This window comes from Colobus angolensis, unplaced genomic scaffold, assembly GCF_000951035.1.
Source record: "Colobus angolensis palliatus isolate OR3802 unplaced genomic scaffold, Cang.pa_1.0 Scaffold146, whole genome shotgun sequence".
In the NCBI taxonomy this organism is placed as follows: Eukaryota; Metazoa; Chordata; class Mammalia; order Primates; family Cercopithecidae; genus Colobus; species Colobus angolensis.
In genome coordinates this window covers 2,443,062-2,465,730 of record NW_012114555.1, presented here as the reverse complement: position 1 = coordinate 2,465,730, position 22,669 = coordinate 2,443,062, and the positions used below count along the sequence as shown (strand labels likewise).

Genomic DNA, 22,669 nt, shown 5'->3' with positions numbered 1-22,669 from the left:
TGGGACTACAGTCATGTGCCACCATACCCGGCTAATTTTTTGTATTTTTAGTAGAGACAGTGTTTTGCCATGTTGGCCAGTCTGGTCTTGAACTCCTGGCCTCAAGTGATCCGCCCGCCTTGGCCTCCCAAAGTGCTGGAATTACAGGCATGAGTCACTGCACCCAGCCTGGAGCATTTTAGATTTGGGATGTTCAACCGCCAAGAATAAATGCAAACAATCCAAGATCTGGAAAAAAAAAATTCAAAACACTATTGGTCCCAAGCATTTTAGATAAGGAATACACAACCTGTACTAAAACACAGCTCTTTGAGTTTTATAGCTGATACACCAGTTTACTAAGGAGTCCTAACATCAGTGTTCAATAAAAAACTAACAGGAGTTGTGTTTCCAAAACTGATGCCTTCTCAACCTCCTGAGAGTGTGCCAGCCTAGGTATTTGACTCTGTGCCATAGTAAGCATTGAGTAACTCCCAGCATTAGAAGCCAGAAAGCTCCCCTTTGTAGACTTGAACTGAACCCACTCCAAAACTAGCCCAGTTAATCCAGGCTTCCCTCCAAACTTAGAGTGACCTGGAACTGGGCCCACTACCTTGGCTGTGACCTTTATATCCTTGGCCTCAGTGTAAGTATACAGGCATGAAAACTGCTCTTTTCTATTGGATTAGATAAATGTGAGAGGACTACAGAGACTTCCCTCCTCACTCAGTTAAATCCTTAGGGCCTCCTTGGTCTACTTGTCCACTACCTCTGGCTTCGCTGCCTGTTAATCCCCCTTCTGCTCTCCGCTCCAGCCACTCTGGTCTGTTGGTTGTTTCCCCACTCTTGGTCACAGTCCTTCGTACCTCAGAGCCTTTGCATTGGCTCTTTCCTCTGTGGAAATGCTCTTGCCCCAGGTGTCCACGTGGCTTTAGGTCATGACTCAAAGTCACCTTCTTAAGGAAACTTTTCCTGGCCACCTTGGGCTGTCCCCATTTCAAGTACCCCTTGCCTGCTTTATTTTTTTCTCCCCAGCTAACAGAGTACACCAGCTAACGGAGCATGTTATTTCACTCATTTATCTGTTTTTATTATCTCTCCTATTAGAGTGTAAGTTCCATGAGAACAGGAATTTTGTTTCATTTTTTTGGTTATTTTTACTGCTATATCCCCAGTATCTGTTACACACTCAGGATATAATAAATAATTTGGAGAATTAATGAATATTAAATAAACCCAGCTTACTTCTTGTAAGTCGTATGTAAATTGCCTCTAAAGTAGTCTGGTTAGGGTTGAACAAAAAGTAGGTTCTATTAATATATTTTGAGTCAATTCAGTAGATAATATTGTAGAGGCTGAGGGGGAAGCAAATAAGAAGTAGATATTACCACCTTCAAGAACACCTAAGCACCAAATCCAGCCTGCTGGTGTCTGCATGTGTGTGCATATATGCACATAAAGTTTTTTTCTTTTAGTCTGCACGTTGTTGGCCTACAGAGTGTTAATAAGTGTAAATTAGTTGCCAAATTTAAAAAAAAAACTATTTCATATAGAATTTGATTTCAGGCATCTATTGAACAATTGGAGGACGGGACCAACACTAGACTTGCATGCCCATAGTTCAGCCACGTGAGTGTGAGTGGATATATACACACCAGTGGCTGATTATCAATTTGCATTTAAGATCTGGGTTTTCTTATACTAGGATTAAGAAAAGTAAAAAATTTTCTGTACTAGTAACAGTACAAAAAGTGAGAATGACAATGGAGGCTGTGTGTTTCAAGAAAGAAGGGAAAGAAACTACTTCTTTGGGAAACTAAAGGATATTCCTAATTTTTTTTTTTTTTTAAGACAGTCTCACTCTCACCCAGGCTGGAGTGCAGGTGCACTATGACAGCTCACCGCAGCCTTGAGCTCCCAGGCTCAGGTAGTCCTCCCACCTTAGCCACCTGAGTAGCTGGGACTATAGGTGCCTGCCACCATGCCCACTAATTTTTGTATTTTTTATAGACACGAGGTTTAGCCATGTTGCCCAGACTGGTCTCAAACTCCTGGGCTCAAGCAATCCACCTGCCTCTGCCTCCCAAAGTGTTAAGATTACAGGCATGAGCCACTGCGCCCAGCCTGGATATTCCTGTTTATTATATACACCGTTCACCCATTTATATGACTTATGTGCCTACTATAGTTAATTTGAGTTTTGAGGCCCTCTAGAGAGATATGGCATAGATGTTTTAAAGTATGTACAAGTCAGCATTATAATTGAGTAAAGCTGAATTTATACCCTATATAAGGACTGGATTGATGGTCTGAACTATGTAAAATATGAGCCCTGAGCTAGGCTTTGCAATAGATAATATTTTTAATTGCTAAAGAAAAGATTATAAGAAAGTCATTCTCAGAAGAACTTGTGAGGGTGGTTTTTGACAACTAGCAAAACAAACCTATGGTATTCTGTGAGTTGAAAGAATATAGTATATTGTTCTTTGAGCATGAAATATTTCTCAGATATCTACAGTGCACCAGGTGTTCCATGTATATATAAAATTCAAAGATATGCAAAACACAACACTGCTCATAATCAGGAGATCCATTTACTTTTGACTCTTTTGCTTTTATTAATATTTTGGGTATTTCTACTATGGACAATACTTGATAATACAATTTTCTAGGTTAATTTATCCCATTAAGTTAATTTACCACATTAAGTTAAATGCAGTATCCATAACAATAATGTCACTCATTAATGATTGTGTCATTTTGAATAGGCCTTAATTAGTAATTACAGATTTTGTGGTGGTTTATCATGTTTTGTAATATGTTAGAGTGCACTGAATTTGCTGAACTCCAGTAGTTTAGAACTCTGAGCCACGTGAAAATACAAAGAGAAGTTCTGTACTCTAAAAAGTATTTAATCTAACTGTACGCATAGCTCCAATATTTTACCTGAACAGATTTAGTTATTGTGGAAGTCCCGATTTCTGTCTTGTGGGCATGATTATTTCCATTACAAAAGGCTTCACCAAAATTTTTCTTTGGGAAATAGGTGCATTTCAATATGATTTTGTATTCATAATGTTCAAGAAAAGGAAATGCTTTCTTGAATCTAATTGATTTGAGCTTTTTGTTCCCCCCTCCCCCTCCATTATTCTTCAGGTTTTTTTGCCCTCCTCCTTGTGTGTATCTTATGGGCAGTGGATGGAAGAAAAAAAAAGAACAAATGGAACGCGATGGTTGTTCTGAACAAGAGTCTCAACCGTGTGCATTTATTGGGATAGGAAATAGTGACCAAGAAATGCAGCAGCTAAACTTGGAAGGAAAGGTAAATGAAGACCACTAGTTCACCAGAAAGGGGCACCATGGTACCAGAATGTAGTTTTCATATTCATTTTTGTGTTGGAGATTTTTTTCTTTAATAACTGTTAGTAACAATTTCTGGAATATATAAACTAGGACCAAAAAATATGCCTCTCAGATCGCTTTGGTCTAGTCATTCATGAAGCTTATGCTGCTGACATTGGAAGATGGCATGCAGTAAGCTTCCCCAGCTTGCAAGCAGTTTTAGCAAATCAGATTTCTATTGGAAGCCAGTAATAAATTTAGGAGGCTGATTGCTCATCTTCTGTTTGACAGAGGTTTGATACTCAAGTCTCAACAAAAATACATTGTTCAGTAATGTTTTACTCTGCTGTTTTAATCTTAGTTTTATACTAGACACGATGATATATACATTGTGGAAAGCATTTATCTGGGTTATAAAGATCATAAATGTTTACTTGACATCAGAGATACTATAGACAAGAACAGCCACAGTTGGTTATACTCAAATTTTATTGCATAGCAGGGGTTCTTTAATTAATTTTCTAGAGAAAACAGTTTATCAACTAGTTTTACTAATTGTATGAATTTAGAAAGCAGTCAATCTAGATCTTTTTTTTTTCTTTCCCTGGACGGGATTTTTACTCTGTCACCCAGGTTGAAATGCAATGGTGCAATCTTGGCTGACTGCAGCCTCCACCTCTCAAGTAGTAGGACCGTAGGTGTGCGTCACCATGTCCAGCTAACTTTTTTGTATTTTTTTGTAGAGACAGGGTTTCGCCATGTTAGCTAGGCTGGTCTTGAACTCCTGAGCTCAAGCAATCCACCCACCTCAGCCTCCCAATGTGCTGGGATTATGGGTGTGTGCCACCGTGTCCAGCCAATCTATACTTTCAGTATTGAAAGATAGTTTTTTATTCACTTGGGATTTAGCTATGATTTTATTTTTGCTTGCTACTATACTTTGGAAAATGGTTAGTTCTGATCTCAATGACTAAACGTCTTCTAAAATAGTGCATAAACAGCTGTTTCATTCGATGCATCTTTGTTGAATATTTTAGTGTTTGCTGTGTTGTAGTTGGCACTAGAGATATGGGTTGGGAGTAGTGTTGATGGAGGTGAGCTAGGGGATATGTGCTCTCAAATTCAATTTTAGTGATTTTACAGATAGTACTACAGGTCTTAATATCAACCTCCTTCAAATTTAGCTATTTGTATGTCATTATATCTTTATAGTTTTTGTGAGTAAGGTTTGTTGACTATGTATTTTAGATTAGATTTGGGATACTTATTACAATAAAGGTTGTTTCATCTTAAACCAGTCAAACTGTTTCTAAATTATGACCCCTGAGCTAAAGTAACGAATATATTTAAGTGGTGGGTCAATCTAATAGATCTTCGTCTTGTCTCATCTGTTTTCTTGTTACCTAGGAAATCTCAGAGTTATATGCCTCCAGGCTTCACATGTAGACATTCAGTACTATGAATGAGTGGATCAGATAGGTAGTGAGAAGCCAGAGATTCTAGCTACCTGTGTATATAACTTTAATTCTACTTCATAGCTCATTTTAACCATTTCCAGCTTCCAGTAATTTTAAGTGAGGTAATACCAAATAAACCAAGCAATAGTATCACTGCTTCTCTTTCGCAAGTATCACTTTGCAGCATTAGACTTGGTATTTCTTCTTCCTTTCAGGGAAATGTCTTTATTGCCTAAAGATCTTGTTTTCAAAGAGTATTTCTAGAGAGATGATTATATACCATTTTCTCTTCTAGAATTCCATTAGCTAATTTAACCTTTTAGAATAGCAAGGCAAATGTAATTTTAGTTTTATTTGCTTATTTTCTATGAGTTAGTGACTTTTTCCTTTTTTTCTTTTTTTTTGAGACGGAGTCTCGCTCTGCCGCTCAGGCTGGAGTGCAGTGGCCAGATCTCAGCTCACTGCAAGCTCCGCCTCCCGGGTTTACGCCATTCTCCTGCCTCAGCCTCCTGAGTAGCTGGGACTACAGGCGCCCGCCACATCGCCCGGCTAGTTTTTGTATTTTTTAGTAGAGACGGGGTTTCACCGTGTTAGCCAGGATGGTCTCGATCTCCTGACCTTGTGATCCGCCCATCTCGGCCTCCCAAAGTGCTGGGATTACAGGCCTGATTCCTTTTTTTCTTAGTGGAATTTGAGTAGTTTGTGGTCAGTGGCCTTATAGTTTTTTAAAAATAGTTCTCCTAAAATTATCTTGGTTATGATTTTTGTGGATTCAAACTACTCATTGTAATTAGGGATATATTTCCTTTCTTTCCAAGGAGATATATATGTGTTTGTTTTTTCTGAACAAAATGCAGTTCTTTTTGTGTAGGTCTTACGATCTAACCTTCTTGGTTCTTTTTTTCCTTTCTTGTTTGCCAGTATGTGTTATTTATGCTGGATTTCAGTATTTTCTCTTTCTCAAATGGATCTTACCTTTTAATTTTAACACTCAAAATTAAGCGATCTCAACAGTTTTAAGCTTTCCCATTAGAATGTAATTACCTTCATTTAGATATACATTTCATTTTTTTACTTCCCATGACTGTCTGCTTTAGTACATTGACACCCATTTTCACAGACCTCACCTTATGTTGCAGAAGAATTTCATTGTTAAGCTTAATTTGACCTTCATTGCTGTCATTTTTAAGAGTATGGCAGACCTGTGGGCATAGAGGCTCACAGATGCCATCTCTGAGTGTGTTGGAGATCTTGGGTGCAAGGAGTGATGTGACTGCAAAGTACTGTTGTTTTCTTGTTTCTTTATCTTTATTCATTTTGAGACAGGGTGCCGCCCTGTCGCCCAGGCTGGAGTGCAGTGGTGGGATCATGGCTCATTACAACCTCTGCCTCCTGGGCTCAAGCGACCCTCCCACCTCAGCCTCCTGAGTAGCTGGGACTACAGGCATGCACCACCATGCCTGGATAATTTTTGTGTTTTTTGTAGAGATGGGTTTCACCATGTTGCTCAGGCTGGTCTCAAACTTCTGGACTTAAGCAGTCTGCCCACCTCGGCCTCCCAAAGTGCTGGGATTACAGGCATGAGCCACCAGCCTGGCCTGTTTTTATTTTTCTTATTACTGTGATTAGCTTTATCTTATTTTTGCCTTCTACAGAGCAAAACCTCTCAAAGCTTTTACGGAACTTTTGATTTTTAAAAACTTAATTGAATGTGTAATGTTCAAGATGGCACCTAAATTTTCTTATATAGCTTTGCTATGAGAAGTACAGTAAACGATTGCAGTAGTTTTGTCTGCTACCAAGGCTGTCTGTGAGTAAAATTTTAAAAATAAAAACCTAGAAGTCATTAACTGTTTCCTGAGTAGCATTTGCTCTGCTTTTTAAAAGGAAGATACAGAAGAGATAGTTGAAAAAACTTGTTTAGCTTAATTTTAAAGTGGAATGCTGATCTTTAAAAAAATATAATTCAGATACTTTAGATATTTATACTGTGTTTCAGCATTATTTATCTTATCTGGAAAAGGACAATAGTTTAGATCCCTCTCTGATTCACAGGGATCAAGAGAATAGGAAAGATTTTAGAATTGTCATATATAATATAAGCAGTAACATTTTGAAGTGTCTTTGCTCTTTGTCAAGTGCTATATCTCTTAATCTTTTCAGTTATCAGAATTTAAATTCTGGTAAACTGACATAATGCCTTGAGCATTTTCTCTAGTACCTTTAAATTCAGTTCTTTTAGTGATACATATGAATCGCCCTTTTGTGCAGTTAACCATTTTAAAAATAGTTCTTTAAGGTAATGCTTATATAATCTCTTTCTGGTTAAGACATTTTATAATCATCCAGTTTGTCTTGTGTTGTTTTCCTCAAACTTATAAGTGATTACTCTAGTGTTCAGCTATGTAAAGAAAAACATTCTATGCACTATTTTGAGAAGAACTACTGCTAAAATCTTTTACATAATTTGTTGAATTTTGATGGCTTTTTTTTTTTGAGACAGAGTCCGCTGTCGCCCAGGCTGGAGTGCAGTGGCCGGATCTCAGCTCACTGCAAGCTCTGCCTCCCAGGTTTACGCCATTCTCCTGCCTCAGCCTCCCGAGTAGCTGGGACTACAGGCACCCGCCACCTCGCCCGGCTAGTTTTTTGTACTTTTTAGTAGAGACGGGGTTTCACTGTGTTAGCCAGGATGGTCTCGATCTCCTGACTTCGTGATCCGCCCGTCTCCGCCTCCCAAAGTGCTGGGATTACAGGCTTGAGCCACCGCACCCGGCTGATGGCTTTATTTTTTTTTTGAAGATAGTCATTGATTTTTTTAACTGTAAAAATTATTTTAAAAGTTACTGCTGTAACATTGAGTGATAATTCCATGACACAGTTGTAGAGCTGTGTAAAACAAGAAAATACTGTTTTTTTAAATGGTCTTTTTTTAGAGAGGATACCATAGATGACAATGTGTTTTATAGACTTCATAAGGAAGATTTTGTACTTTTCAGAAATCAATTTCAGTAATTTTTACAGTTGATAATTTTTGTAGTTGGTTTTATCAGCTATGCATTGGAATTGTTTTTCTTATTATTACTTAAACTATGACCATTCTGAGTTGTAGGTACTACATAAACAAACAAAGTTTTGCTGCTATTAAAACTTTACTTTTCTTTCACAGAACTATTGCACAGCCAAAACATTGTACATATCTGATTCAGACAAGCGAAAGCACTTCATGTTGTCTGTAAAGATGTTCTATGGCAACAGTGATGACATTGGTGTATTCCTCAGCAAGCGGATAAAAGTCATCTCCAAACCTTCCAAAAAGAAGCAGTCATTGAAAAATGCTGACTGTATGTATGCTTTTCTTATTTGTCCCCAATTCCTACCATGAATTAATAAGACAGACTCTTCGTTAAATTAAAAATGGCCTTTTCAATAGCCAATTAATTCCTTACTAATATTTTTGTGGCCCTGTTTATTGTCTCTCTTTTTTTTAATCGTAAATCGACAGTATGTGGTCTAATGAAGCAGTTCTTAACCAGAGTTGGTTCCTTAGTGCTCCCGGGGACATTTTGGGGAAATGGGAGGTTTTCTCCTTCTGTTGTTATGGTGACTGGAGGGGGTGATGTTGTTGGCTTTGGGTATCTTGAGCCTATGATGCTGAATTGAATGTCCTGCAGTGTCCAAGGTAGTTCTGATTCCACAAAGAATCGATCTACCCACAGTGTCAAAAAGCACCCCTTTGAAAAACACTATTAATTAAATGGGCTTTTTGGCAGGCCTTCCTGAGAATCTAAACAAAATTTTTAATGTGGTTGCTCTGGCAGAGACTGCTGTCTCATCAGCCTATTTTTAGACTACCAAAGAAGTATACTGTCTGTGTGAACTATAAATTTAACCTTCACACCCATTTTTCTTTTTTTAACTTTTTATTATGGAGACTTTTTTTTTTTTTGAGACGGACTCTTACTCTGTCGCCCAGGCTGGAGTGCATTGGCAGGATCTCAGCTCACTGCAACCTCCACCTCCCAGGTTCAACCAGTCCTCCCTGCCTCAGCCTCCTGAGTAGCTGGGATTATAGGTGCCCACCATCACGCCCAACTGATTTTGTGTTTTTTAGTAAAGGTGAGGTTTCACCATGTTGGCCAGGCTGGTCTTGAACTCCTGACCTCAGGTGATCCACCTGCCTCAGCCTCCCAAAGTGTTGGGATTATAGGCGTGAGCCACCGCACCTGGCTGAGAGTTTCAAATTTATATAAAAGGGAGAAACCAGCTACCCAGCCTCAACAGGTTTTATCATTCTCTCATTATCTCCATCACCACCAACACCTCTTCCTCTTCTAATTGCTGAAGTATTTTAATGTAAATCTTACCCTATTGTTTCAACCAAAATTTCTGCAATAATGACTAATACATGCCTTTTTTTTTTGAAACATCGTTATACCTAACAGTTGACAGCAGCTCTTCAGTGTCATCTAATATCCTATTTCATGTACAGATTTATCAGATTGACCCAGAATGTCTTTTTATAGTTTTTTTGCTTTGTTTTGTTTTACAGTGGTTTGTTCAAACACGGGTTCAGACAAGGTCTACACATTTTAGTCTGTAATAGTTTCTTCTCACCCTATCACACCTTTGTTTTCCTTCTGTGTCATTTATTTGTTGAAGAAACTGGATCATTTTTCTGTTGTGGAATTCCATATTCTGAGTTTGACTGATTACCTGTTTCTCTGTCTCTCTCATTTTCCATGAACTGGTGGTTAGACATAAAGACTTTCAGAACTAGTTGGTAAAATATACATTCATTTCCTTTGGAAGTCATGATATCTAATTATCCCTTTTTTCATGTTAGGATTGATTATAGTAGTTCAGCTGTTGTTAGTCTATTCTACTCATAAAGTTCCTCAGCAAACTTTAACCTAATGGTTTTAATAGCCATTGATGATGTTTAAATCCATTTCATTAAATGCTGCAAAGTGGTAATATTCTAATTTTTTAAATTCATAACTTATGTATTTGTTAGCTGGAGTTTTTTCTACAAAGAGTAACTTTGCCATATCAGCTATTTGCTTCAATTGTAGTATGTAATGAAAAGACAGGATTAGTTGCTTGTTTGCTCATTTGCAGAACAATGATAACATTCCTTGAAAGAGACCAGTGGGGTTTCAGAGTTTTTGTTTTGTTTGCTTTCTTTTCATTTTGTTTTATTACGAGCTCATGGTTGTTTTTTTTTTTGTTTGTTTTTTGTATTGGTTATATTTTAGTCCACTCAGTCCACTAACATCACTTAGTTTTTATTATGGAAAAATTTCAAACACACTCAAGTAGACAGAGTTGCATCATAAAATGAAACCTCTTATGTTCATTCTCTAACTTCAACAGTGATCTTAAATTCAACCAACCTTATCTTCATCTATACCTGTACTCCAGGCCCACTTTCTTCTGCCCCTATTTTAGTTTGATGGATATCCAATCAATGTTCAAATGTAAAATGGTCTAAAGTGTTATTTTAAAAATCAGATTGCTTGAATCAAAATTCAGATTTACCACATAGTACAGTTTATATTGTGACATGTCCTTGAGTATAATCTATGAACAACTCCCCACCGCCCCGCGCCACACACACACACCAACTCTTGCAATTTATTTAAGTAAGTTGAGACATTTGGCCACTAGAGATTGCCACATACTGGATTTTGCTAATTTCATTTATTTGGTGTAGTTTCATATATTTTCTGTAAATTGGTAGAGTCAAAAAGAAATAGAGCGTGGGCACTAGTTGGAAAGATAGATTTCATTCAGTACTATTGCAACAGGGGAAAATAGAACCAAGTTCCATTTCAGAATACAACAAAGATAAGTGGGGATGAAGCAGAGTGAGAGGGTCAATGGATGGAAACTTACTAAAAGGAGACATCAAAGGTAGAAGGTTTCTTTCTGACCTGACTTAGGATTTGTACTAAAGGCAGGCCAAGATGATCATAGATCCAGAGTGGGGGATAATTTAGGAGGATTGTTGCTACAACTGAGCTAAACAGACTGATGACAGGGCTAAAGGACGAATACTAGTTGAATGCTCAGAGCAGTCTGCTTAAAAGTTTGGTCAAGGAGAGTTTAGTCTAGAATCGTGATCAGATTTAAGTTTGTTGTTGTTTGTTTCTTGTTTTTTTGCTGGAAAGCAATACCTACTTCAAAGGTGGTGGTGTGTTCTCCTGCACTAGGAGGTATATTATGTTTGTATTCAGGCTATTTGCATTTCAAATTACATGGTTTTATGTAACTGTTTTAACTTTGTGTTTGTACTGAATATTAGTTTCTTGATGACAGAGAACATATTTCACTTTCAGAATATTTTTCTGCTTACATAGATTTATTTTCAAGAAATTTCATATGGTACTTTAAGGTATTTAGAAGAAAGTAGAATTTTCTAAAATCACAGTATGCAGAGGCATTTACCATCAACTCTGATAAACATCCTTCGAGTCCCTTTTCTATGCGTGTATTCTGTGTTATTGGATACATACATTCTATGCATGTAGTCTGTGTAATAATTTCTATGCATGTATTCTGTGTATTAAAAATATATACATTTGCCTAGTGGAACCACAGCGTACAGAGTATTTTATAGTCTGCTTTTCCATTCAGTGATATTCCAGGAAAATATTTTCTTACCAGTATATTTAGATACATATCCTTTAAATAGGTCATCATTTAAATTTCTACTGTCTAACATTCATTATTTTAAAAGTAAGTTTTTCTGTAATAATCAGCACCACATTAAACATACTGTGTAGCTTTCGCTTTAAAATTATTTTTATGGACATTAGATATCATTAGCTTGACATTATTAATAACAGTTACCTTGACTTCTTTTTTTGGTGTCATCTATACTGTCTTGGAAAGTGAAAATATTTGTCAAACTGTTAAATGATAAGAAAGAATAATTATACACTGCCAAGCAGAATTTCCTTCTTTTGCTCCCTCCCCACCTTTTGCTCCAATCACATAAATAAGAGCTCTTTTTTCTTTGCAGTATGCATTGCCTCAGGAACAAAGGTGGCTCTGTTTAACCGACTACGATCCCAGACAGTTAGTACCAGATACTTGCATGTAGAAGGAGGTAATTTTCATGCCAGTTCACAGCAGTGGGGAGCATTTTTTATTCATCTCTGTGAGTATAAAAATGTGCAATGAATGTTTTTAGTGTGAAATCGTTAAATTCTTTTGATGAGATATATGGATATATTAAGTTTTGTCATTTGCCTAATCATAAAATGAATTCAAAAAGGTAACAATTTGATTTCTTTTTCCACCTACTGTAGTGGATGATGATGAATCAGAAGGAGAAGAATTCACAGTCCGAGATGGCTACATCCATTATGGACAAACAGTCAAACTTGTGTGCTCAGTTACTGGCATGGCACTACCAAGATTGGTATGGCTCTACTTTTGCTTTAGTAATAACGTGAAGTAAAAATTAATTCTTTAAACAGCAAAGTCACAACATTCAAATGGAAAAACACACCTCAATTTTATGCTTTTTAATTTTAAAAGGTGTGTTAGTAATCAGAGCTGTTTATAATTGATAGTTATACTGTACCTTATTTCAGAAATGCTTTAAGGTAATTAGCCAGTTTTTACAAGTACATTCTTAATGATTTTTTCTTAAATGATTTCCAATATATTTTGGTGGCAATTTGCTTTTTAGCTGTTTATCTGAAGATGTTCAGTAGAGGGCACTATAAATTACATTTCTTTTCTTTACTAATTCAGATAATGTATTCATTTTTTTGTGGTACCTGCCATATCCCAGTGTAGGACCAAGTTTTCATAAAGAAGAAATTCTTATTTCTTTTAAAATATAAGCATAATTTTTGTTAGCTTACTGTCTCACAAGAAGATAGATTTATTAAAACTTAAATAAAATTGGTGTTTCTAACTTTGGGAGAGGGACATAGGATTTAGGACTTTTGTTCAGTAGAAGACATTGAAACTCAGCCACGCATGGTGGCTTATACCTGCAATCCCAGCACTTCAACAGGTGAAGGCAGGAGAAGGAGAGGTGACTAGCCTTGGCATCACTTGAGCTCAGGAGTTCGAGACTAGCCCTGGCAACATGGTCAGACCCTGTCTTTACCCCGCCCTCCCCCCACCCCCCCCAAAAAAAAAATTTAGCCAGGCGTGGTGGTACACACCTGTAGTCTCAAGCGGAAGTGGGAGGATCACTTGAGCTTGGGAGGTCAAGGCTACAGTGAGCGGTGATCGTACTACTGAACTTTAGCCTGGGCAACAGAGTGAGATCCTATCTCAACAACCACAAAAAAGGAGATCTTAAACTGTAAAAACTGCTTTTGTTAGTAAAATGAAAACAAAAGTCCTCTATAGTGCCACCCCCTCCCAATTTTCCCTCTCCTTTTCTGAAACAATACAATTTATTTATATTCAAGATGAAGGGGATTTATGAGTAAGTTTCATTCAAGGTCAGACTGAAGAGGTTGGGTGAGTAGAAGAACATTTAGTATTAATGTTCCTAAGCATGCCTTCTATTTATTTTTTTGGTGCAGTATTCCACTGGCTTTTATTTTCTGGGGCCATTTCAGCAGAGGCCGGGTTGATCTACAATTTTCTAAGCCAGTGATTCATTTCTTTGTTACTGTTATTTCTTTTTGCCCTGTCATGATTGTACAAGGTGATTTTATTTCCCATGTCAATGCAATAAGCTAAAGACATGAAGTATAGTAATAGTAATCTGTAAAGCTTTGCAGTTGAGACAGATTATAATAAAAAGGGTAACATTAGGGAATGAAGGGCATGAAAAACAGAGCAGGAGACAGAAGCAAGCACAAAATCTGAATCAGCATTTATTCATTTTTTTCTCTTCTCATTCATTTTTTCTGTTCCAAGGATGATGTTTGTTTGCTTTAGTGTTAAATGCTTGTACTGCAGAAGCACAATTTAGGAGGATGATTCTGATCACCAATAATTTATAATACAAACCACTTAGAAGACAGACCCAAATTTAAAACAGTGTTTTCATTTATAGTTGTTTGTAAAGTACCAGTAGTCTGCCTTACTTGAAAGTCGTCATTAATTGAAGTTTTTACACTCAAAACTGTATGGCTTTATATAAAAATGTTGCAATAAAACATTAACTTACTAGAAAAAGTTGCAGTACCATTATTAAGATGCTGATAAATAAATCTTTCTAGGGGTTTCATGACTGAGGAATTCTGACATGCGAAGTCGAGTGCCTCCTCATCGAGTTTACATTTTGGTAGGGTGATAAACCAAATACCCATGTAAAGGATTTATGTAGTGATGAGAAGACAAAACAAGATAATAAAGGGATAGAGAATTGGAAGAGCACTTAGAGAAGTCATGGAAGTCTTTTTGAAGGCGCAGTATTTGAAGAGACCAGAATGAAGTCAAAGAACTGCCAACTGAGGGAGGAGTATTTCAGGCAAACAGAACAAGTACAGAACTGTGAAGGCAGGGGATGTGTGATGACTAGTAAAGAAACCAGTGGAGCTGGAGCGGAGGGAGGAGAGGTCAAGTGGCAAGAACTGAAGCTGTAAGATTAGTACTGGGCAAGATGTTGTAGGATCCCTCTCTGTATCTAGGGTTAGGACTTCATACTATCTCTGTATGTTAGAAGGCCACTGGAGGGTTTTAAACGTAATGGCCCATTTTTGTTTAGAAGCATACGTCTGGCTGCTGGGTGGAGAAGAGAGCATAACGATGTGGCCGTGGAAGCAGGGAGACAGGTGCTTGGATTGTTGTTGTAATTGAGGCAGGAGTTGATAGTATCTTAGACCCAGGATCATAGTAGTAAAGTGTTGAGGGGTGACAGATTTGTTTGAAAGTGGACCTGACGGAATTTACTGGGAGATTGGATGGTTGGATATGAGAGAAAGCAAGGCATTAAGGATGACTTAAGGTTTTTGGATTGAGTGAATGTTGGTGCCATTTATTGATCTAGATGAGTTGGGGAAGGATCAAGTTTAGGAGGAAATCAAAAAATCTGTTTTTGATATGGTAACCTTGAGATGCCTGTTAGACATCATAAGTGGAAATGTTGAATAGGTAGTTAAGTGTACATACAAGTTGAATGCAGGAGAGAAGATAAGTCTGGAGATAATAAATTTAGAAGTTGTCAACCTTTCTAAATTTTAAACTATATATTATAAAGAGCGGAAAAGAGGGCTGAGAACTCGCCTCTGGGCATTCTAAAGGTCAGTTGGAGCAGGTGTGGTTCTGAAGGCAAAATGTGTTGAGAGCTTCTGAGAAAATGAAGTAAAATGTGGACAGAAAAGTGTCATGAGATGCATCTGTCTGGAAATCCTTGGTGGCTTTGAAAAGCAGTTGTAGTGGAGTCTTTGAGATAAAAGGGGAGAGACTGTAGGAGATTGGACAGTGAGGAAGAGGCGTTTGCAGAGAAACAGGTAGTGAGAGGGAGGGACAGGCATGTAGTCAGAGTTTTCTTTACTTTTGATTTTGAGATGAGCGATAGTTACGTTTGTATGTTGTTGGAAGAGATGGATAGAAAAGGAAACTAAGAGTAAAAGTTTTGTGTCAAATCTTGCTGTTCATCATCATCATCTCCTTAGCCATTAATTCTAGGTGTCAAGTGTCATATAGGGTTTGATAGTATTATCTTTCAGATATTCATGTGTTTTGTGGACTAGTTGGATTATAAGATTTAGAGATCATTTGGACAGGCAGCCAGCCCTGGGATCAGGACATATTCTGATCCTTCAGCTACTAAACTGGTAATTTTTAGCAATTTATCTGACCTTTCTAAGCGCATTTTGTAATCTATAAAATGAGTTTAATTTTGTTATGTTTTTAAATATGTAAGTTTTGGATAATGGATATAAGATATTTGCACTGACAGTAGCCTTCTAGAGATTTTTCTGTTTGATGTTGGAATATTTGTCATTTTATGCATATTATTGGAAAATATCATCAGAACTTGCTATTCAAAATATGGTCTGTAGGCCAGCAGTATTAACATCGCCTGGGATTTTGTTAGAAATGCAGAATATCAGGCCCCACAAGGGTCCTGCTAGATCAGAACCTGTGTTTTTCACAAGAACCCCAGCTCATTTCAGTGTGCATTAATGTTTGAAAAGTACTGACCTAGAAAACAAGTGCCTGCCTGCCTGATTTTTTTTTTTTTAGATGTTCAGGGAAGAGGGTAACAATTTCTATATTCTGACCTGCTTGCAATCTAAAAGTGTTTTTTATTCCTAGTCTTTTTGTTTGTGAATGTTTTTATATATGTAGGCATATGACAAATAACTGTGATGTATTATTATACAGTATATAATTTCTATGTACTTTTGATGTTGTACACAAGGAAAATCCTTTCCATGTGTTGATGACCTTTTATTTCTTAATTGTTAAATATAGATAATTAGGAAAGTTGATAAGCAGACCGCATTATTGGATGCAGATGATCCTGTGTCACAACTCCATAAATGTGCATTTTACCTTAAGGATACAGAAAGAATGTACTTGTGCCTTTCTCAAGAAAGAATAATTCAATTTCAGGTATGTTTTTAAATTACTGGTGAAATCTAAAATATACAAACTATGAGGTTAGCAGCTTGCAAAAATATGAAATTTTCATTTGCTGTTAATTATATATAAATACATGAAGCTATACACAGATAGGGATTTCAGGTATGAGCATCCTTAACACACAATCCTCAGACATGCAAGCCATCCTTCCTCAAGGAAGAACTCAAAATTATGAAAACATTCTCAGAGAAACAGTTAACATCTAGTTCTAGGGTTCTTAATTGAAGAACAAAGAGCCCCTCAGGATATCCAAGAATAGATTTTCAGTGCTCACTGAATCCTCTGAAATTGTGTGCAAACATTGTATAAATGAAGCATTTTTCTGGGTGAAGGCTCAAAATCTCATCAGATTTACATCGTGGTTTCCCAAGATAGTAATGATGACATGCTTTAAAAGCTAATGTTTTACATTTACTCAGAAGACTTTCATGAGGTTATGACATGGGCAGATGATTTAATAAGATAGTTAAAGTTTCATGTGAAACTCCTTTCCAGAGAGATGGCCACACACACACTGATGGGCATGCTGAGTCCCTGGTCTAGGTGTGTTAAGGAAGGGGTAGGTGCTTTGCCTTCCCATCTTGATTCCCTCCTATGGAACGTGCATAAGCTTCTAGCTGTTGCCTAAGCATGAGGACCCCCATTCTCTTTCTTAGGAGTCCCCGAAGAGTTTTAAACAGCCATTTACATCACAGATATTAATCTGCTATTAATGAACTTTGTACCTGCATTGGTGTACTCATGGTTGCTCTGAAAGTTATTATTATTTAATATGTCACTGAAATAGTTTGTATTATAAGAAAAACTGCTGTCTATGGGGTTTCTGTATTAGTATTCTGTTTGTGTTTATGTAGGGATGGGCAAAGCACCATGCTTTAGAAAGTTTATAAGTTTTTACTGAATTCTCTTCTTAACTCTTGTCTGAGGATTACTTTGGTAAAATTTTCTTATACTCTTAATACAAACTGTATAAAACTTAGTTTCTAAACTTCTTTCTTTATTAGGCCACTCCATGTCCAAAAGAACCAAATAAAGAGATGATAAATGATGGCGCTTCCTGGACAATCATTAGCACAGATAAGGCAGAGTATACATTTTACGAGGGAATGGGCCCTGTCCTTGCCCCAGTCACGCCTGTGCCTGTCGTAGAGAGCCTTCAGGTGAGACTACCTAGTCCAAGTTGGCCTTTAGCTCTTTGCAGCTACTCTCAGCTCTGACTTGGCATCATTTCATTTCATGGGAGTTTTGATTTTTCTCCAGTTGTGTGATTTGGGGGTTTTTATATTCACCATTTGTTGATTTAAAAAAAAAAAACAAAATTAGGAGGAGCGTACTTGCCAGAAAATTTAAATTTAAATAAACTTGTGTGTTATCTTGAAATGTTTTTAGCTAGCTTTGTAATAAAAAACATTTTAATTGCCCTTTTTTTAAACAAATGAAAGTTGAATGAGAATCTAATTTGTGTACTTTAATGAAAAATGAAAAGTTTTCTCAGTGTTGTGATTTTCTGTGAATTGCAGTTGAATGGCGGTGGGGACGTAGCAATGCTTGAACTTACAGGACAGAATTTCACTCCAAATTTACGAGTGTGGTTTGGGGATGTAGAAGCTGAAACTATGTACAGGTACTTGATAAAACTTTTTCGTCATCCAGAGGTTGTGAGGGGTGTGGGTACAGGAGATTCTTTCCTGGCATTGATTGTAATGTATTAAACAACCTTGTCTTAAGTCTCATTTTTAACATATACTTTGCTTTTTAAAGTGCTTTTAAAGTGATTTATATTTCCTCCTCAGGTGTGGAGAGAGTATGCTCTGCGTCGTCCCAGACATTTCTGCATTCCGAGAAGGTTGGAGATGGGTCCGGCAACCAGTCCAGGTTCCAGTAACTTTGGTCCGAAATGATGGAATCATTTATTCCACCAGCCTTACCTTTACCTACACACCAGAACCAGGGCCACGGCCACATTGCAGTGCAGCAGGAGCAATCCTTCGAGCCAATTCAAGCCAGGTGCCCCCTAATGAATCAAACACAAACAGCGAGGGAAGTTACACAAACACCAGCACAAATTCAACCAGTGTCACATCATCTACAGCCACCGTGGTATCCTAACTACCGTCTTTTTGCTAGGACTTAAACTGACTTGAGTGTGGCAAAAAGTCAAAAAAGGAGAAAAAATGAACAATCTTTTGTGGTTTCTTGGGAAAACTTTTCATACCAGGTGATACTATTCAAAAACCCCGTTATCTCTCTGCAAGTGCTGATTTGAAATGCAGAAGCCACAGTAAAAAAAAAAAAAAAAAAGTCAAAATGTACAAACTATTGGAAATCAAGTTTTTCAGCTGTTTGGTTGGTTGGTTGGTTGGTTTTTGTTTGGTTTTGTTTAAATGGGCAAGAAGTAAATAATGTGGCTGGAATACAAGTTGAACAAACTAGAAGACACAAATCTAACACAGTTTTTATGGACCAAGGAACTTGTATATTGTATAAGCTTTAGTAAAAGGTACATTTTCACCATACCTTTTTTTATATCACGGTATTATAGTACACCTTGTTACCAAATAGGTTGTTCTCTTCCCCACCTACCTTTGAGCTTTTGCTCTAAAATACATTCAGGTTCCAAGCCTGACCGTGCTTGTTTAATCTAATTGTCATACTCTTCCAGGTTTTTTTTTTTGGTCTAGGCTGGAACTTTTTTCTTTTATTTTCAGCTGAAGTCTTATGACTTTTCGTGAGTCAAAATTGTTTGGATTTCAGCAAGTCAAATCTTGTAAAGGCCTATGTATTTTTTTTTAAGATTATATGAAGTCTGTGCAAAAGCTTTAAAAAAAATGCCTCTGCCTTGCCTGCAATACATGCAATGTATGTTAACTTAGTCTCTCTTCTCAGACACTGTTGGTAGTAATTTCTGTGTTTTCCTTTTTTTTTTTTTTTTTTTAAATGAACTTACAGTGGTTATCTGAGAGGTTCTAACATTCACATGCAATTTGGTGTGGCCATTTAGCCATTAATGAGTTAATGGCACAGAACATGTTGATATTTGAAGTGTTCACATCTCCCCTTTTCCCATAACGTAAATACATAATGTGTGTTCCAGGATTTGTTCAGGTTTTTCCCCCCTCCTAATCTTGTACATAACTTGTATTATGTGTAAGTTAAACATTTTATTTTGAACTTGGAATGTTCCCAGTGATTTCATTCAGCAGGGTATTTTCTGCCTTGTTGGCAAGTGGCAAAATATATGGGAAGTATTTGCTACCAGTTGGTAGATGGTGCCCTTATGGTAGAATGAGGAAAATGTCAGCAAAAGCATGTTTTATTATCTTTACTTTTTTGGGGGGGTTGGAAGGGGTAGCTAGCCAGAACATCATTGTAATCTTAAAACATAAGATGCTTTTATTAGATGATCAACTAAAATAGCTGGAAGACAGTACTTTAGAAACAGATAGTTGTAAGATTATAAAATGCAAATGTAACTTATGTTTTCATTTTTTTCTCTGCCTTTTTTGTTTGTTTTCTCTTTTCCAGTACTGAGCATCTCCACAAACGTCTCCTAACTCAGAAAATATTTCTTTTCTTTTCAGTTGAGATTTGGTTGCGTTCAGGGTTGTATGTTGGCCTTGCCTGCTAAACCCGCCAGTTTTACCTTGCTTTCATTCCTGAACTTTGGTTATGCTTTTGTTTGGTTTCTTCGAAATTGCAGCAGACTCATTGGGCTACATTTAGTACAGGAACCACGTGTGTAATGTTATACGACACAGTCTAGTAATACAATCATCCCTCTTAGAGTAAAAACTACCTCTAGATTGTGGTAAGCTTTTACTGTCCCATAAAACAGGAGCCACAGTACTTTATGAATGCAAAACTGTAACTTCCTACAGTGTTTCCCTACAGAACATTGTCTTTCTGGTGTCCTGGGCTGTTTTGAAAAAGTTTCCATTAATAGACTTTTTAGAAATTATTATTAGTAGCGTTTTTTTTTCAGCTTCGCTGTCTTCATCACTCACTCTGTACTCAGACTATGCCACTGTAAATATTCTTCCTAACATCTTTAAATCGCCTTTTCCTCGGTTTTCAAGGGGAAAGTCATTTGTAAAGCACGTTAGGTGATTAAATCAGTTATTGCAGTTTTCTCTTACTGCAAGCCTTTTTAATCACCCCCAGGCTGCATTTTATTCTGTATCGCCTTTTTTCTTCAAATCTGCTCCAGTCACTCACTTCTCTCTTATAAGCTAATCCTGCCTCACACCTTAAATCTGTTTCAGTGATCAAGGGCAGAACTCATTGTGGCCTTATCTTTCTTTGTTGTAACTGTTCACCGTCTCTTTCTTACAGACCGCTTATTTCTGAGGAGTAGTTATTCCTCTCTGTGGAGTCATGGCAGGAGTCATTACACAGTGCTTTTGTTCAGAGCATGGACATGTTCCTAGTGCTGCTTTGCTTTAACGGCCACAAGTTTCCTCCACTTCCTAGGTTTGGTATTTAGTTAAGGAATCATATTAAATTAACCAATAACAAAAGAGATACTTTTGAAGAACAAACTATTCCTTACCCATTTTTGTAGCTTAAAAATAATTTTTCAAGTTCATGACTTTGTTAAAATGAACTTGTGCTTTTTTAACAAACGTTTGTTTTGATTGTTTCTTTACATAAGATAATTGAAATATTATACTGTAAACCCTTTTCTCTCTCTCTCTCTCTTTTTTTGAAAAGTCCAAGAATCTACTTATACAGGCATTTTTCCCCACCTATTTTTGGCCATTCTTATACCACAGACTAAAAAGTGAAATGATTTGTCCATTGTAGCTTATTGTTTATCAGTAGTTCTTTTGTCAGCTGCTTCAATTTTTTCTTTCATGGTTTTGTGAATCATTTTCAGTATGTAATTTATAGGAACCTTGTCCTCTGGTTATAGTAGACTGTGTCCCCTCCTCCAGTGATGGCATTATTAGACATGCTGATCATTTACCCGCAGAAAGACTCTCTTCTTAGAATGGTGAGTGCTTCAGTTATAGTATGTTTGAATTTTTAAAAATTCTGTTTTAGAAATGTATCTTATGCTCTTATGACTTTATGTAATTTCTAAACATACACATAGAAGCTGAGTCTCTGATCCAATATGTTTTATTTGTTCCATTTAATTTATCACATAGATTGAGAAGGCAAGCTAAAAGCTTTAAAAATGCCCTTTTATTTTGAGTGATTTCAGAGTTGAACACTAGTATACTATCTAAATTTGCTGCTCATTTCTTTAAACTGTGGCAATTAAAGGCATCCTTATACATGACTTAATCGTGAAATGTTTGTCACTTTTACTGCACAGACTTATCCGCAATCATAACTGGTTAGTTTTTTTTGTTTTATTGTTTTCAATGAAAGTGGTACCACCATCTGTGCTTTCACAAAAAACTTCCAATGCTGTTTTTGAGAACTAACCTAACTAGTCATGCTAACCAGAAAATCCACTGGGGAGGAGGTTCCTTTTGAAACAAAATGCTGTTCAGTTAGTAACCAAGTTACTTTGATTTCAAAAGCAGCTGTGTTTCTGATGAGTACTGAACAAATGTGTGTAATTTTCTGTGCCAGACTTACACTTTGTTTTCAAGCACTGCAATGTGAGATGGATGGTTAGAAACAATAATATATTAGGTTTTCTGTTTAACCCTTTCAGGACTGAAATGTATCTCCTTTTGTTAATTTCCCCCTGTGTCGTGATAAATGTTTGCCAGCATTCAGTACTGTGTTGGTCCAGATGTAGGTTTATATGCTCATTTTTAGCTTATTTCTTGTACCTTGCAGCATGCTCTACGCATTCAGTCCTTAAGGGGTTTATCTTACAAACTGTGCGCCTGTAAGGTTTATTAGCAATAAGATAGAAAATCGAGCAAGTTTATACCATAATTTTGTAGAAAAAAAAGAATCTGCTCAGTTCCATATTTCATCCATGAAAAACTTTCAATATGAGCAGTTTCAAGGAATAAATAAAAAGGAAATGTAAACCATTGTAAAAGTCTTCTGTTGAATGTGCCTGATGCATGTATTATCGTCTTTGATTTCAGAATACTTCATAAAGATAAAATTAAATTCTATATTATAGTTGGTGTATTTACAATCTTACCATGTATATCACATCAAAGTGATAGCTCTACTAATTTAATTTCCATGTCAATGTTTTTAACTATGTAGTGCTTTAAAGAGATTTTTTCCCCCATGTAAATGGTGAAATGGGCTTTGTCACTCAAGGGGCATCTCTCTCGAATCAGAATCATTTAAAGCTGATTTCAACAAAATTGGAGAATATTACTTAGCAATAACTTGCT

The 22,669-nt window shown here is 36.8% G+C and overlaps 1 protein-coding gene across 4 annotated transcripts in view; it reads left to right on the top strand.

Moving 5' to 3' along the window:
* The window catches only part of RBPJ (recombination signal binding protein for immunoglobulin kappa J region), a 102,919-nt gene extending 80,483 nt beyond the window's left edge, over window positions 1-22,436 (top strand). For 3 of the 4 annotated variants that reach the window (XM_011935634.1, XM_011935635.1, XM_011935636.1), the window contains 8 exons: window positions 3,136-3,301; window positions 7,945-8,119; window positions 11,803-11,940; window positions 12,092-12,204; window positions 16,182-16,322; window positions 17,357-17,512; window positions 17,873-17,976; window positions 18,146-22,436. In XM_011935634.1, coding sequence (XP_011791024.1) covers window positions 3,136-3,301; window positions 7,945-8,119; window positions 11,803-11,940; window positions 12,092-12,204; window positions 16,182-16,322; window positions 17,357-17,512; window positions 17,873-17,976; window positions 18,146-18,461 — 1,309 coding nt within the window. In that variant the 3' untranslated portion in view covers window positions 18,462-22,436. The remainder of the gene's footprint in view (window positions 1-3,135; window positions 3,302-7,944; window positions 8,120-11,802; window positions 11,941-12,091; window positions 12,205-16,181; window positions 16,323-17,356; window positions 17,513-17,872; window positions 17,977-18,145) is intronic. The other variant, XM_011935637.1, reaches the window with a different exon arrangement.
* Window positions 22,437-22,669: the final 233 nt, after the last annotated feature.